This window comes from Oncorhynchus tshawytscha, linkage group LG10 (assembly GCF_018296145.1).
Source record: "Oncorhynchus tshawytscha isolate Ot180627B linkage group LG10, Otsh_v2.0, whole genome shotgun sequence".
NCBI classification, from domain to species: Eukaryota; Metazoa; Chordata; class Actinopteri; order Salmoniformes; family Salmonidae; genus Oncorhynchus; species Oncorhynchus tshawytscha.
In genome coordinates, this window is record NC_056438.1 from 40,084,089 (window position 1) to 40,100,385 (window position 16,297).

The 16,297-nt window shown below is 46.5% G+C and overlaps 1 protein-coding gene across 1 annotated transcript in view; it reads right to left on the reverse strand.

Moving 5' to 3' along the window:
- The window catches only part of fam49ba (family with sequence similarity 49 member Ba), a 50,307-nt gene that overhangs the window by 9,645 nt on the left and 24,365 nt on the right, over positions 1-16,297 (reverse strand). The window contains exon 5 of the mRNA XM_024403517.2: positions 13,868-14,004. Coding sequence (XP_024259285.1) covers positions 13,868-14,004 — 137 coding nt within the window. The remainder of the gene's footprint in view (positions 1-13,867; positions 14,005-16,297) is intronic.

Consider the following 16,297-nt stretch of genomic DNA (forward strand, 5'->3'; position numbering starts at 1 on the left):
GGATGAGGTCAATGTCCTTCCAGGATACCCGGGCCAGGTCGATTAGAAAGGCCTGCTCACAGAAGTGTTTTAGGGAGCGTTTGACAGTGATGAGGGGTGGTCGTTTGACTGCGGCTCCGTAGCGGATACAGGCAATGAGGCAGTGATTGCTGAGATCCTGGTTGAAGACAGCGGAGGTGTATTTGGAGGGCCAGTTGGTCAGGATGACATCTATGAGGGTGCCCTTGTTTACAGATTTAGGGTTGTACCTGGTGGGTTCCTTGATGATTTGTGTGAGATTGAGGGCATCTAGCTTAGATTGTAGGACTGCCGGGGTGTTAAGCATATCCCAGTTTAGGTCACCTAACAGAACAAACTCTGAAGCTAGATGGGGGGCGATCAATTCACAAATGGTGTCCAGGGCACAGCTGGGAGCTGAAGGGGGTCGGTAGCAGGTGGCAACAGTGAGAGACTTATTTCTGGAGAGAGTAATTTTCAAAATAGTAGTTTGAACTGTTTGGGTATGGACCTGGAAAGTATGACATTACTTTGCAGGCTATCTCTGCAGTAGACTGCAACTCCTCCCCCTTTGGCAGTTCTATCTTGACAGAAAATGTTATAGTTGGGTGTGGAAATCTCAGAATTTTTGGTGGCCTTCCTGAGCCAGGATTCAGACACGGCAAGGACATCAGGGTTAGCAGAGTGTGCTAAAGCAGTGAGGAAAACAAACTTAGGGAGGAGGCTTCTGATGTTGACATGCATGAAACCAAGGCTTTTTCGATCACAGAAGTCAACAAATGAGGGTGCCTGGGGACATGCAGGGCCTGGGTTTACCTCCACATCACCCGCGGAACAGAGGAGGAGTAGTATGAGGGTGCGGCTAAAGGCTATCAAAACTGGTCGCCTAGAGCGTTGGGGACAGAGAATAAAAGGAACAGATTTCTGGGCATGGTAGAATATATTCAGGGCATAATGCGCAGATAGGTGTATGGTGGGATGCGGGTACAGCGGAGGTAAGCCCAGGCACTGGGTGATGATGAGAGAGGTTGTATCTCTGGACATGATGGTTGTAACGGGTGAAGTCACCGCATGTTTGGGAGGTGGGACAAAGGAGGTATCAGGGGTATGAAGAGTGGAACTAGGGGCTCCATTGTAAACTAAAACAATGATAACTAACCTGAACAACAGTATACAAGGCATATTGACATTTGAGAGAGACATACAGCGAGGCATACAGTAATCACAGGTGTTGAATTGGGAGAGCTAGTTAAAACAGTAGCTAAAACAGTAGGTGAGACAACAACAGCTAATCAGCTAGCACAACAACAGCAGGTAAAATGGCATTGACTAGGCAGGGAGGGTCGAATTAACTACACACAGAGCCTGAGTGCGGCTGGGGCCGACAGATAAAACATAAACAAGCAGAATGGAGTACCGTGATTAATGGACAGTCCAGCATGCATCAGCTATGTAGCCAAGTGATCAGTGTCCAGGGGGCAGCGGTGGATGGGGCAGGGAAGCTAGACTGGCGAGTATTATCCAGGTAAAAAAAAAAAAACTGGCTGGCTGGCTGTGCAGAAGGTAAAAGCCGCTAGCAGTGGCTAACAATGACTAAATAGCTTGTAGCTAGTTAGCTGGTTAGCTATCTGCTATCTGAGCAGCTAACCGATCGCTGCAGCTGTACATAGTCCATCGGTATATAGCCCACCCAATTTACCTACCTCATCCCCATACTGTTTTTATTTTATTTACTTTTCTGCACTTTTGCACACCAGTATCTCTACCTGCACATGTTCATCTGATCATTTATCACTCCAGTTTTAATCTGCTAAATTGTAATTATTCACTCCTATGGCCTATTTATTGCCTACCTCCTCATGCCTTTTGCACACACTGTATATAGATTATTTTTGTTCTACTATGTTATTGACTTGTTTATTGTTTACTCCATGTGTAACTCTGTGTTGTTGTCTGTTCACACTGCTATGCTTTATCTTGGCCAGGTCGCAGTTGCAAATGAGAACTTGTTCTCAACAAGCCTACCTGGTTAAATAAAGGTGAAATAAAAAAATAATATACGGTACATAACTGTACATTTTTTATTTTATGTATTGTATTATGTAGTGTTATGTATATGATATATAGTATTATGCATTATGTATTGTATTATATTATGTAGGGTTACGTATATTATGTATTGTATTATGTAGGGTTATGCATATTATGTATTGTATTATATTATGTAGTGGTATGTCCAGTGCATTCAGAAAGTATTCAGACCCCTTCACCTTTTCCACATTTCGTTACATTACAGCCTTATTCTAAACGGGATTAAAACAAATATTTCCCTCAATCTACATACAATACTCCCCCAAAAAACAAGTTTTTTTATTTGTGCAAATCTATTAAAAATAAACAACTGAAATATCACATTTACATAAGTATTCAGACCCTTACTCAGTACTTTGTTGAAGCACCTTTGGCAGCGATTACAGCCTTGAGTCTTCTTGGGTAGGACGCTATAAACTTGGCACACCTGTATTTGAGGAGGTTCTCCCATTCTTCTCTGTAGATCCTCTCAAGCGCTGCCAGGTTAGATGGGGAGTGTTGCTGCACATCTATTTTCAGATCTCTCCAGATTTCAAGTCTAGGCTCTGGCTGGGCCACTCAAGGATATTCTGAGATTTTGTCACGAAGCAACTCGTGCATTTCTTGGCTGTGTGGCCTGATTGATGGAGTTTTGCAGAGATGGTTGTCCTTCTGGAAGGTTCTGCCATCTCCACAGAGGGACTCTAGAGCTGTCAGACTGACCATCGGGTTCTTGGTCACCTCCCTGACAATGGTCTTTCTCCACCAAATGCTCAGTTTGGCCGGGCGTCCAGCTCCAGGAAGAGCCTTGGTGGTTCCAAACTTCTTCCAAGAAGAATGATGGAGACCACTGTGTTCTTGGGGACCTTCAATGCTGCAGAAAAGTTTTAGTAGCCTTCCCCAGATCTGTGACTCGACACAATCCTGTCTCGGAGCTCTACGAACAATTCCTTCGACCTCATGGCTTGGTTTTTGAACTGACATGCACTGTCAACTGTGGGACCTTTATATGGACAGAGGTGTGTGCCATATAATGTCAAGAACAGCTCAAATAAGCAAAGAGAAATGACAGTCCATCATTACTTTAAGACATGAAGGTCAGTCAATCTGGAACATTTCAAGAACTTTGAAAGTTTCAAGTGCAGTCGCAAAAACCATCAAGTGCTATGATGAAACTGATTCTCATGAGGACAGGCACAGGAAAGGAAAACCCAGAGTCATCTCTGCTGCAGAAGATAAGTTCATTAGAGTTAATTACACAGATTGCAGCCCAAATAAATGTAGTAACAGACACAGTAACAGACACATATCAACATCAACTGTTCAGAGGAGACTTCATGGTCAAATTGCTACTAAAGAACACCAATAAGAAGAAGAAGAGACTTGCTTGGGCCAAGAAACACAAGCAATGGACATTAGACCTTACACACCTCCAGGCTGTATAAGGGCTATTTGACCAAGGAGAGTGATGGAGTGCTGCATCAGATGACCTGGCCTCCACAATCACCCGACCTCAACCCAATTGAGATGGTTTGAGATGAGTTGGACCACAAAGTGAAGGAAAAGCAGCCAACAAGTGCTCAGCATATGTGAGAAGTCCTTCAACACGGTTGGAAAATCTATCCTCATGCACCTGTTTGAGAGAATGCCAAGAGTGTGCAAAGCTGTCATCAAAGATGAGGGTGGCTATATTTGGGGTGGCAGGTAGCCTAATGGCTAAAGCTTTGGACTAGTAACCGGAAGGTTGCAAGATAGAATCGCCGTAGCTGACAAGGTAACAATCTGTTGTTCTGCCCCTGAGAAGGCAGTTAACCCACTGTTCCTAGGCTGTCATTGAAAATAAGAATGTGTTCTTAACTGAGTTGCCTAGTTAAATAAAAATCTATTTTGATTTGTTAGACACTTTTTTGGTTACTAAACTCAGCAAAAAAGAAACGTCCTCTCATTGTCAACTGCTTTAATTTTCAGCAAACTAACGTGTAAATATTTGTATTGTAACGGTCTGAGTGTAGTGGGTGAGGAGTCAGGCGCAGGAAGCAGAGAGTTCAGGGGAGTGCTATTTTAATGCACTGACACAAACGCTGAACATAAGCCAACCCTCACAAAACACAGGGCGTACTGAACAAACAAATGCCCCACACAGGGGGACTTAAACCGTCCAGGGAAAACACACAAAATGGGAAAACACACAACCCAAATAGACGTGCACATAAGTACACCAAACAGACGATCACAATAATTAATCCCGCACAAGGAACCCTGCGGGCCGGCTGACTAATAAAGCCTACTACCTAACTCAAAACAGGTGCACACAATCAACACATAAGGAGGGGGAGGAAATAATCAGTAGCAGCTAGTAGGCCGGCGATGACGACCGCCGAGCGCCACCCGAAGGGGAAGGGGAGTGTCCTTCGGTCGGAGTCGTGACAGTACCCCCTGACGCGTGGCTCCCGCAGCGCCGACACCGGCCTCGAGGTCGACCCGGAGGACGAGGCGCAGGGCGATCCGGATGGAGGCGATGGAAATCCCTCAACATCGACGGATCCAAAATGTCCCTGGTGGGTACCCAGCACCTCTCCTCCGGACCGTACCCCTCCCAGTCCACGAGGTACTGCAGGCCCCTCACCCGGCGTCTCGAGTCCAGAATGGCCCGTATCGTATACGCCGGGGACCCCTCGATGTCCAGAGGGGGAGGAGGGACCTCCAGCACCTCACCGTCCTGTAGGGGACCAGCTACCACCGGCCTGAGGAGAGACACATGAAACGGGGTTAATACGATAATAGGAAGGGAGTTGTAATCGATAACACACCTCGTTTATTCTCCTCAGGACTTTGAACGGCCCTACACACTGCGGCCCAAGCTTCCGGCAGTGCACGCGGAGGGGCAGGTTTCGGGTCGAGAGCCAGACCCTGTCCCCTGGTACAAACACGGGGCCTCACTGCGGTGGCGGTCAGCACTCCTTTTCTGCCGTCCACTAGCCTGTTGAAGGGATTCCTGGACGGCCCTCCAGGTTTCTTTGGAGCGCTGCACCCATTCCTCCACCGCAGGAGCCTCGGTCTGGCTCGGATGCCACGGTGCCAGGACCGGCTGGTACCCCAACACACACTGAAAGGGGGACACATTAGTAGAGGAGTGGCGCAATGAGTTCTGGGCCATTTCCGCCCAGGGGGTGTATCTCGCCCACTCCCCTGGCCGGTCCTGGCAGTACGACCGCAGAAACCTACCCACCTCCTGGTTTGAGAATAATAATAATAATTGTGAATAATGCCTCCGCAGTCTGTAGGGCCGTTGGGATACCGGGCAACGGGAGGAGACGGCAGGACTTAGAGAACCGATCCACAATCACCAGAACCGTGGTGTTGCCCTGAGACAGGGGAAGGTCGGTCAGGAAATCTACGGATAGATGTGACCATGGCCGTTGTGGAACGGGGAGGGGTTGTAACTTCCCTCTAGGAAGGTGCCTAGGAGCCTTACTCTGGGCGCATACCGAACAGGAGGAGACATAAACCTTAACGTCCTTAGCCAAGGTAGGCCACCAATACCTTCCCCGAAGGCTCCCTACTGTCCTCCTCACCCCAGGGTGACCCGAGGAGGGTAGGACGTGAGCCCACCGAATCAGTTGGTCCCGAACACCAAGCGGCACGTACCTCCGCCCCGCCGGACACTGAGGAGGCGCTGGTTCAGCCCGTAACGCCCGCTCGATGTCCGAGTCCACCTCCCATACCACCGGTGCCATCAGCTTTGAGGCCGGAAGGATGGGAGTAGGTTCGGTGGACCTATCCTCCGTGTTGTAAAAGCGGGACAGTGCGTCCGCCTTCACGTTCTGGGAGCCCGGTCTATATGATAAAGTGAACCGGAATCGAGTAAAAAACATGGCCCACCTTGCCTGCCGCGGGTTCAGTCTCCTAGCTGCCCGAATATACTCCAGATTCTGGTGGTCGGTCCAGATGAGACAGGGGTGCTTAGCCCCCTCAAGCCAGTGTCTCCACACCTTCAGAGCCCTGACCACCGCTAACAACTCCCGGTCCCCCACATCATAGTTACGCTCCGCTGGGCTGAGCTTACTGGAGAAGAAAGCACAGGGGCGGAGTTTTGGTGGCGTACCCGAGCGCTGTGATAGCACGGCACCCACCCCAGCCTCGGACGCGTCCACCTCCACTATGAATGCTAGAGAGGGGTCCGGATGCGCCAACACGGGTGCATCCGTGAACAGCGCCTTCAACCTGTTGAAAGCTCTGTCCGCCTCCGCTGACCACTGCAACCGCACCGGGCCCCCTTTAGCAGTGAGGTAATTGGAGCCGCTACCTGGCCAAAACCCGGATAAACCTCCGGTAGTAGTTGGAAAAACCCAAAACCGCTGCACCTCTTTTACCGTGGTTGGAGTCGGCCAATTACGCACGGCCTTACTGCGGTCACCCTCCATCTCCACCCCGAGGTGGAAATGCGATAACCCAGAAAGGAGACGGCTCGTTTGGAGAACACACACTTCTCAGCCTTGACGTATAGGTCATGCTCCAGCAGTCTACCAAGCACCTTGCGTACCAGAGACACATGCGCGGCGTGAGTGGCTGAGTAGATCAGAATGTCATCGATATAAACAACCACTCCCTGCCCGTGCAGGTCCCTGAGAATATCGTCTACAAAGGATTGAAAAATGGCTGGAGCATTTTTTAACCCATACGGCATGACGCGGTACTCATAGTGGCCCGATGTGGTACTAAATGCGGTTTTCCACTCGTATCCCTTCCGAATACGCACCAGGCTATACGCGCTCCTGAGATCCAATTTTGTGAAGAACTGCGCTCCCTGAAAGGATTCCACTGCCGTAGCAATGAGAGGTAGTGGGTAGCTGAACCCCACTGTGATGGCATTTAGACCTCTATAATCAATACAAGGACGCAAACCTCCCTCCTTTTTCTTCACAAAAAGAAACTCGAGGAGACGGGTGAAATGGAGGACCGAATGTACCCCTGTCCCAGAGACTCCGTGACATATGTCTCCATAGCCAACGTCTCCTCTTGGGACAATGGGTACACGTGACTCTTGGGAAGCGCAGCGTTTACCTGGAGATCTATCGCACAATCCCTTCCCGGTCGATGTGGTGGTAATTTAGTCGCCTTCTTTTTACTAAAAGCGATTGCCAAATCGGCATACTCGGGGGGAATGCACACTGTGGGACCCTGGTCTGGACTTTCCACCGAGGTGGCACCGACGGAAACTCCCAGACACCTTCCAGAACACTCCTCTGACCACCCCTGGAGAACCCCCTGTCTCCACAAAATTTTAGGATTGTGCCGGGCCAGCCAGGGAATCCCCAACACCACTGGAAACGCAGGCAAATCAATAATATAGAGACTGATACGCTCCCTATGATTCCCCTGCGTTACCATGTCCAGTGGGATTGTGGTCTCCCTGACCACCCCTGACCCTAATGGCCGGCTATCTAGGGAGTGCACGGGAAAGGGAGAATCTATCGGCACAAGCGGAACACCTAATTTAATAGCAAGTCCGCGATCCATAAAGTTCCCAGCTGCGCCTGAATCGACTAGCGCCCTATGCTGGGAAGAGGGGAAAAAGTTAAGGAAAAAAATCAAGACAAACATGTGACCAACAGGGGGTTCTGGGTGAGTTTGGTGCTGACTCACCTGGGGTGATCGAGAAATGTTCCGCCTACCATCTCGACTCCCAGACGGACCCCCCCAGCACCGATCGGCCGTGTGTCCTCTCCGACCACAGTTGGTGCAGAGGGAGCCTCCTCCTCCGGTACCCCTCGGCAAAGCCCCTCCCAACTCCATCGGAACAGGAGTGGAGATGCTGGGTGGTGGAACACACAGGACCCTCTCCGAACGCCCGCGGGCCGCCAGCAGATTGTCCAGTCGGATGGACATGTCAATTAGCTCATCCAAGGAAAGAGCGGTGTCCCGACACGCTAGCTCCCTGCGGACGTCCTCCCGGAGACTACACCTGTAGTGGTCGATAAGGGCCCTGTCGTTCCACCCGGATCCTGCTGCCAAGGTACGGAACTCCAACGCGTAATCCTGGGCGCTCCTTTTCTCCTGCCGGAGATGGAATAGTCGTTCTCCCGCCGCTCGGCCATCTGGAGGATGGTCAAACACGGCGCGGAAACGGCGAGAAAACTCGGGTAGTGCTCCTTCGCTGAGTCTGGGCCATTCCAAACTGCATTTGCCCACTCCAGAGCACGACCCGTGAGGCAGGAAATGAGGACATTCACCCTCTCCGCTCCCGAGGGAGTAGGTCTGACGGTGGCCAGGTACAGTTCTAGCTGGAGTAAGAACCCCTGGCACCCTGCTGCCGTTCCATCATAGACCCTTGGGAGCGTAAGACGGAGGGTGCTGGAGTCGGGAGATGGGGAGTCCTGAGGAGGAGGGGCCGAAGGTGGAGAGAGGGAGAGGAGACCGCTTCTCTCCCATCGGTCCATTCTCTCCATCACCAGATCCATCGCCGTTCCAATCCGATGGAGTACGGTGGTGTGATGTAGAACCCTCTCTTCCATCGATGGGAGGGGAGTGGCTGTTGCTCCTGCTGACTCCATTCCAGTGGTGCGGGATTCTGTAACGGTCTGAGTGTAGTGGGTGAGGAGTCAGGCGCAGGAAGCAGAGAGTTCAGGGGAGTGCTATTTTAATGCACTGACACAAACGCTGAACATAAGCCAACCCTCACAAAACACAGGGCGTACTGAACAAACAAATGCCCCACACAGGGGGACTTAAACCGTCCAGGGAAAACCCACAAAATGGGAAAACACACAACCCAAATAGACGTGCACATAAGTACACCAAACAGACGATCACAATAATTAATCCCGCACAAGGAACCCTGCGGGCCGGCTGACTAATAAAGCCTACTACCTAACTCAAAACAGGTGCACACAATCAACACATAAGGAGGGGGAGGAAATAATCAGTAGCAGCTAGTAGGCCGGTGATGACGACCGCCGAGCGCCACCCGAACGGGAAGGGGAGTGTCCTTCGGTCGGAGTCGTGACATGTATGAACATAACAATATTCGACAACTGAGACATAAACTAACAGAAATTGAATAATGTGTCACTGAACAAAGGTGGGGTCAAAATCCAAAGTAACAGTCAGTATCTGGTGTGGCCACCAGCTGCATTAAGTACTGCAGTTCATCTCCTCCTCATGGACTGCACCAGATTTGCCAGTTCTTGCTGTGAGATGTTACCCCACTCTTCCACCAAGGCACCTGCAAGTTAATGGCCCTAGCCCTCATCCTCCGATCCAACAGGTCCCAGACGTGCTCAATAGGATTGAGATCCGAGCTCTTCACTGGCCATGGCAGAACACTGACATTCCTGTCTTTTAGAAAATCACGCACAGAACGAGTAGTATGGCTGGTGGTATTGTCATGCTGGAGGGTCATGTCAGGATGAGCTTGCAGGAAGGGTACCACATGAGGGAGGAGGATGTCTTCCCTGTAACGCACAACATTGTCATTGCCTGCAATGACAACAAGCTCAGTCCGATGATGCTGTGACACACCACCCCAGACCATGACCCTCCACCTCCAAATCGATCCCGCTCCAAAGTACAGGCCTCGGTGGAACACTCATTCCTTCGACGATAAACGCGAATCCGACCATCACCCCTTGTGAGACAAAACCGTGACTCGTCAGTGAAGATAACTTTTTACCAGTCCTGTCTGCTCCAGCAACGGTGGGTTTGTGCCCATAGGCAACATTGTTGCAGGTGATGTCTGGTGAGGACCTGCCTTACAACAGGCCTACAAGCCCTCAGCCCAGCCTCTCTCAGCCTATTGCAGACAGTCTGAGCACTGATGGAAGGATTGTTCATTCCTGGTGTAACTCGGGCAGTTGTTGTTGCCATCCTGTACCAGGTGTGATGTTCGGATGTTCCAATCCTGTTCAGCTGTTGTTACACGTGGTCTGCCACTGCGAGGATGATCAGATGTCCGTCCTGTCTCCCTGTAGCGCTGTCTTAGGTGTCTCACAGTACGGACATTGCAATTTATTGCGCTGGCCACATCTGCAGTCCTCATGCCTCCTTGCTGCATGCCTAAGGCATGTTCACACAGATGAGCAGGGACCCTGGGCATCTTTCTTTGGTGTTTTTCAGAGTCAGTAGAAAGGCCTCTTTAGTGTCCTAAGTTTTCATAACTATGACCTTAATTGCCTACCTTCTGTAAGCTGTTAGTGTCTTAAAGACCATTCCACAGGTGCATGTTCATTAATTATTTATGCATGGGAAACAGTGTTTAAACCCTTTACAATGAAGATCTGTAAAGTTATTTGGATTTTTACAAAATCTTTGAAAGACAGGGTCCTGGAAAAGGGGCGTTTATTTTTTTGCGGAGTTTACATGATTCCATATGTGTTATTTCATCGTTTGGATGTCGTCACTATTATTCTACAATGTAGAAAATAGTCAAAATAAAGAAAGACCCTTGAATGAGTAGGTGTGTCCAAATTTTTGACTGGTATTGTATGTAAATAAGGTATTTATGTTTTATATTTTTAATACCTTTGCAAACATTTCTAAAAACCTGTTTTCACTTTGTCATTATGGGGTATTGTGTGTAGATAGCTGAGGATTTAAAAAAATTGAATCCATTTTAGAATAAGGCTGTAACGTAACAAAATGTAGAAAAAGTCAAGAGGTCTGAATACTTTCTGAAGGCACTGTATATTGTATTTGTTGTGTATATTACATTTGTTGTGTTTTTTTTCCTGTTTGGACCTCAGGAAGAGTAGTCGCTGCCTTGGAAGCAGCTAATTGGCGGATCGTAATAAAATGCTAAATACTAATACGAACTCCATTACAAAATCATGTATGGTAGTGTCAATTAAAGGTTTGGATGAGGTTTTAGGAAGACAGTGTGGATGGAGGGAGGAGAGGGAATATACCTGTGTTCCAGCACAGCTTGCATTTAAAAAGGTATTCACTAATGACCCAGGCTTCCCCTCCAGGACAAATCCTTTCCATTTTGAAGTGATATTTACCTCCATGGAACCTATTGTATACAAGCTGCCCTTACTCCAACTTTAATTTTTCCTTAACATTTCTTATTCCCCCTTTCTAGTTTTCTATTGTGCTCTGCTATCTCTCTCTCCCTTCCTCCCCACTTCGGCCTAAATTCAATCATATCCCAGCTAGCCGACACTCGCATAGCTGTTGTTTTGGCAGTGTCGGAGGTGGAACTGTGTTAGAGCTGTGAAGATCCACAAGTGGCTCCCGGCATTACACCTAAAGCGGACATTGCCATTGGATGCACCGAGTTGCATTAGTAGAAATCTCATGCAGCTGTGTTACAAGTGTGGACACTTGTGAAGTAATCTACACCTCAAATTAGGCTGATAGAGATCCGTATAATTTGGGGTAATGGTTTTCAATTTGAGCATCACTGTTTCTATATAGCCTACACTTTTTTGTTCTGAACATAATACGCAGGTGGAAAGGGTGTGGCTTCATGATAATGACCACAAGAGAAGCCACTCACGGTTTTGACAGCTCCAACGCAGTTACTCGTCCGAGACTGCCAAACATATATATGCGGGTGTTGACAAGTACAAGTAAATACTTTGTCTGATTGAAACTAGGCTTTGCTCACACATTGTCCTCCCTTTCTGCCTTATTTTATCTGACTCTTGTCTCCTCTTTCTTGTGTTTATATTCAGTCCCTCTCAGATTCAGTTCCCCTGGTTCGTTTTCTGCATTGCACTGAATGATGACATGGATATTCAGCTAGCAGGATACACACTGCACCGGCTAGATAGAACAGATAGAACAGCACACTCCGGTCAGAAGAGGAGGGGCGGTCTGTGCATATTTGTAAACAACAGCTGCTCCTGTGGTAAGTGGATCTACGGTCAGACTGATGGAGCTACTATGGCTGCTCATGAATGTACGCTGTCAAATGTACGCTGTCAAAGGACAATTTGATAATGAATAAAGTTGACTTCATAGCTTTTATTGGTAAGGTTATTAATACAACTCAGGTTGTGGAAATCAGAATTGCCAGGTTGAAGGTTATTGTGGAGACAGCAAAAGAGATATCGGGGGTAACAGATGTTACTGTTGAAATGGTTGTTGACATACTAAACAATCCTAAGGGTGTGTTTCAGCATGATATAGATAACGTTTCATGGGGTAGCATGGTTGGGGAGGGGTTTTTAGAGGAGGGTGTGGTAGAAGTTAGGATTGATTTTGTTTAGAGTTTTATTACCATGGTTGTACAGAATTGAGCAGATCATGATTGATCGTACATTCCAGCACAGTAGGTGGCGGCAAGTTCTTAAACGATAGTTTGCGGGCCGCCATGACATTATAGAAGAAGAAGAAAGGGGAACTGTTAAAAAAAACGTTTAAATTAAAATAGTTCAGTAATTGTTCTGTTAAAACCTGTTCCACTGGGCTATTTGCCGGGAAAAGGGGAATTACTGGACACATAAGCACAAGGATTAAACACCAAGGAGTAGAGAGCGTATCAGATTGCATGTCTCTCCTGCTCTTCCCATTGGATAATAAAGTCTCTTTTTTGTGTATTTGCATTTTTGGGGAAACAACTCTTAAGAACTGAATTTAATTATTTTAGCGAATCTTGAATTGAAAGAGATTTTTGGTTGAACTGAATATCTTTCTGTCTTTGACCATTGAACTTTAGACTATTGACTTTGATTTGATTACTGGATATTTCCAGTACAAAAAACCCCATTGCATCAATATTGAGTTGGTTTATGATTGCTGTTGCTGATCTATTGCTGCTTTATCAAAGCTTTAATATGATGCTTCAAAGTGGCAATCAGCGGTAGAAACAATAACAAAGCGGCCTCCCCACCCCTGGTTCGGTAAAAAGCTGGGGGATGGGGCTAGAGAAATGTAACCACTCTCAAACTCATTAGAGCAGCTATGGATGCAGGGACTGAACATCCATGATATCACAATTATAGTTTTAACCATGTTTTGAGGCTATTGTTTACATTTCCTTTGTTTAGAAACAAATAAGTTATATTCTTCAAGGATCAGTAGGTAATATTCATTTCTAATTTTAAAGAAATGGCTGTAACAACTGCTTATTGCCCCTTTAAAGTAACCAGCAGATTTAATAAAATGGTACGTCACGTTGAACAACAAACAAGCTGATTGGCTGACACTGCCATTCCACAATGGCGGCATTGGCTACTGCTAGCTAGCATGTGGACAAAAAAATAACAATTTTCAGGATAAACTAGCAGCTCAGTGTAATCAAATCTGCTGGCTAACATTAAAGGTGCTTTGCTTTTGGTTGGGGTTGTGCATATTTTGACTTTCTCTAAATAGCAAATAGGTCTAGGGGTCAAGCTATTGCTTATAAGTGAACAGGGTGAGTGGAGGGCAATGCTTCCTTGCTGTTACCTGTGTGTATTCACCAGGTACGACTTAGACTGACCAAACTAACAAAAATCTGTACATTTCAACACAAAAAAGTCAGATATCCATACATTTGTTAAGAGTTGTGGCAGCATTGGATGTGGTTACAGGGAGGAGTATCCTGGAGAAGTTAAAAGGCTACAAATTGCCACAATCACTTCTCACCTCTCCAGTGTGATAATTGATATGTGGTGAGCATTCTGATACAAACCTTCACCTTCATTTACTCTCATAATTTAAAGCTTTTTGGAGTGTAAGAAAAAGCATTTTATTATTTACTTGACATGTTTATTTTAAGTGTACATTTAAGATAAATGATAAGGAGATTATTTCATAAAAGCAAAGAAGGAAGAAGCACTCTGTATATCTTGCTCATTGGATGGGATAGAAGTACCTTGAGCTCATCGAAACGCAGGGTGAAATGCAGGATCTCTGCAAACTGTCGAGCCAATGCCTGCTCCTGCTCCAGATGCTGGGTGGGACTGCAGCGAGCACTCGTCAGAGCCTTCAGGAGACCATGCAATGACCCCTCTGTATAAAAGAGATGGGGGGATGGAATAGGGGAAGTGAGAGAAAGAAAGGAGAAAGGGAATGAAGGGAGAAAGAGATAACGGGGTGAATGGTGAAAGGGAGGGAGAGAGAGAAAGTAAGGGAAGAAAATAGGGGATATAATGGATAGATATACAGGGGGAGAGAGGAAAATAGAGGGTAGAGAGGGAGGGAGACCAGGTGAAAGAGAGGGGAAAGTGGGAGATAGAGAAATGACATGGAGGGATTAGAATGAGCATATGCAGGCCAGATGGGATGAATGCGATCAGGAAAGATGGACAGAGGAGGTGGAGGAAAAGATGGAGGGACATAGCCAAGGAGGGGTAAAAAGAGGGGAAGATACAATTTAAATGAGAACTTGGAGAGGTGGATTAGAGATGGAGGGAGAGTGAGATGCAGAAATGGATAGAGGGATAGGCGAAAGTAAAACTAGGATATGGAGTAGTGTAACAGGAAATGATAAATATGATAAGGACAGATGGAGCTACAGTAAAGGAGAATGGAAGGATGGAGGGGAAATTAAATAGAGCGGTAAAAGCTAGAGAGGGCAGGATAGTGCAAATTATACTGTCAGTGAAAGTTGTCAAACATTGTAGGCAATAAGTAGGCAGTTCAACTTCATGGGAATTAACTGCAATTCAACATAATTACCATTGACCACCAATGACCATTATTCTCAGAATTACAATGGAATTGACTCAATCCCTTTCAAAATGCTGCAGAAGATTCTGACAATATTTCCTTGTCCCTATAAAATAATAATGGGAAAGAGAAAAGACTTGATCCTAGCTACTATAATATTGGTCTTTGAGGAATGACGTAAATGTGCTCCCTACAATGGGCGGTACTGCCTTTACCAAGCTGTCAATCATTTGCTTATTTGACTCAATGACCTTAATCAAGCTCATTTTGATGTAGGAAGCAAATGGCCTTTTTTGAATAAGAGTAACAACCATATTGTGGCGGCCCTGAATTTTTCTGAACCGTCTCAGTGCTTCTCCTTCCAATAGGGCGCTTCCCCTTCAAATCCCAATTAAAATAGTGCTTCTCCTTTCCAATAGGGCGCTTCCCCTTCAAATCCCAATTAAATAGTGCTTCTCCTTCCAATAGGGCGCTTCCCCTTCAAATCCCAATTAAATAGTGCTTCTCCTTCCAATAGGGCGCTTCCCCTTCAAATCCCAATTAAATAGTGCTTCTCCTTCCAATAGGGCGCTTCCCCTTCAATTCCCAATTAAATAGTGCTTCTCCTTCCAATATGGCGCTTTCCCTTTAATTCCCAATTAAATAGCCAGCATCAGCTGCGCAAAAGGGGGGTTGTGATGGAGACGTGAATGAGGATGTGTTCATCCCTCAGTTCCAAAGCTTCTCTATTCCGTTTGTTTTGTAGCCTAATAGAGTTTACCCAGGACCGGATCCACTCTTTGCGTCCGTGGACTACACCTCTCTGTTCTTCGTGGCCTTTCTCCGCTGGAGATCTGTTAGCGGATTGATTATTTAATTGACTATTTAATTGGGAATTGAAGGGGAAGCCCCTATTGGAAGGAGAAGCACTGAGACGGTTCAGAAAAATTCAGGGCCGTTACAGTATGCAACAATGGACAGTACAAGGTAAACCCATTGACTCAGTGGCCTCATCTGATCTGAACTGACCATCAGATGGATGGTGAGAAACAGCCCTCCCTCTAGACTGACCATCAGATGGATGGTGAGAAACAGCCCTCCCTCTGGACTCACCATCAGATGGATGGTGAGAAACAGTGTTATTTCATAGTTTTGATGTCTTCACTATTATTCTACAATGTAGAAAATAGTACAAATAAATTAAAACACTGGAATGAGTAGGTGTCCCCAAACTTTTGACTGGTACTGTATACATATTATTTATATAATGAAAATATATCTTTTGTATTACATTATATATAGACAATACATCATATTATTATTATAACAATGTCATCTTTCAGTCACGCATAAAAACCCATCTACACACAATACCCCATAAACATGTTTTTATACAGTTTAGCTAATTTATTGAAAATGAAATTCCCCAAATTAACATAATTATTCACACCCCTGAGTCAATACTTTGTAGAAGTACGTTTGGCAGCGATTACAGCTGTGAATCTTTCTGGGTAAGTCTCTAGCAGCTTTCCACACGTGGATTGTGCAACATTTGCACATTTTCTTTTCAAAATTCTTCAAGCTCTGTGGTTGTTGATCATTGCTAGAAAAAAAAAATGATTTTCCCCAAGCATAACACTTTGTATTCAGGGCA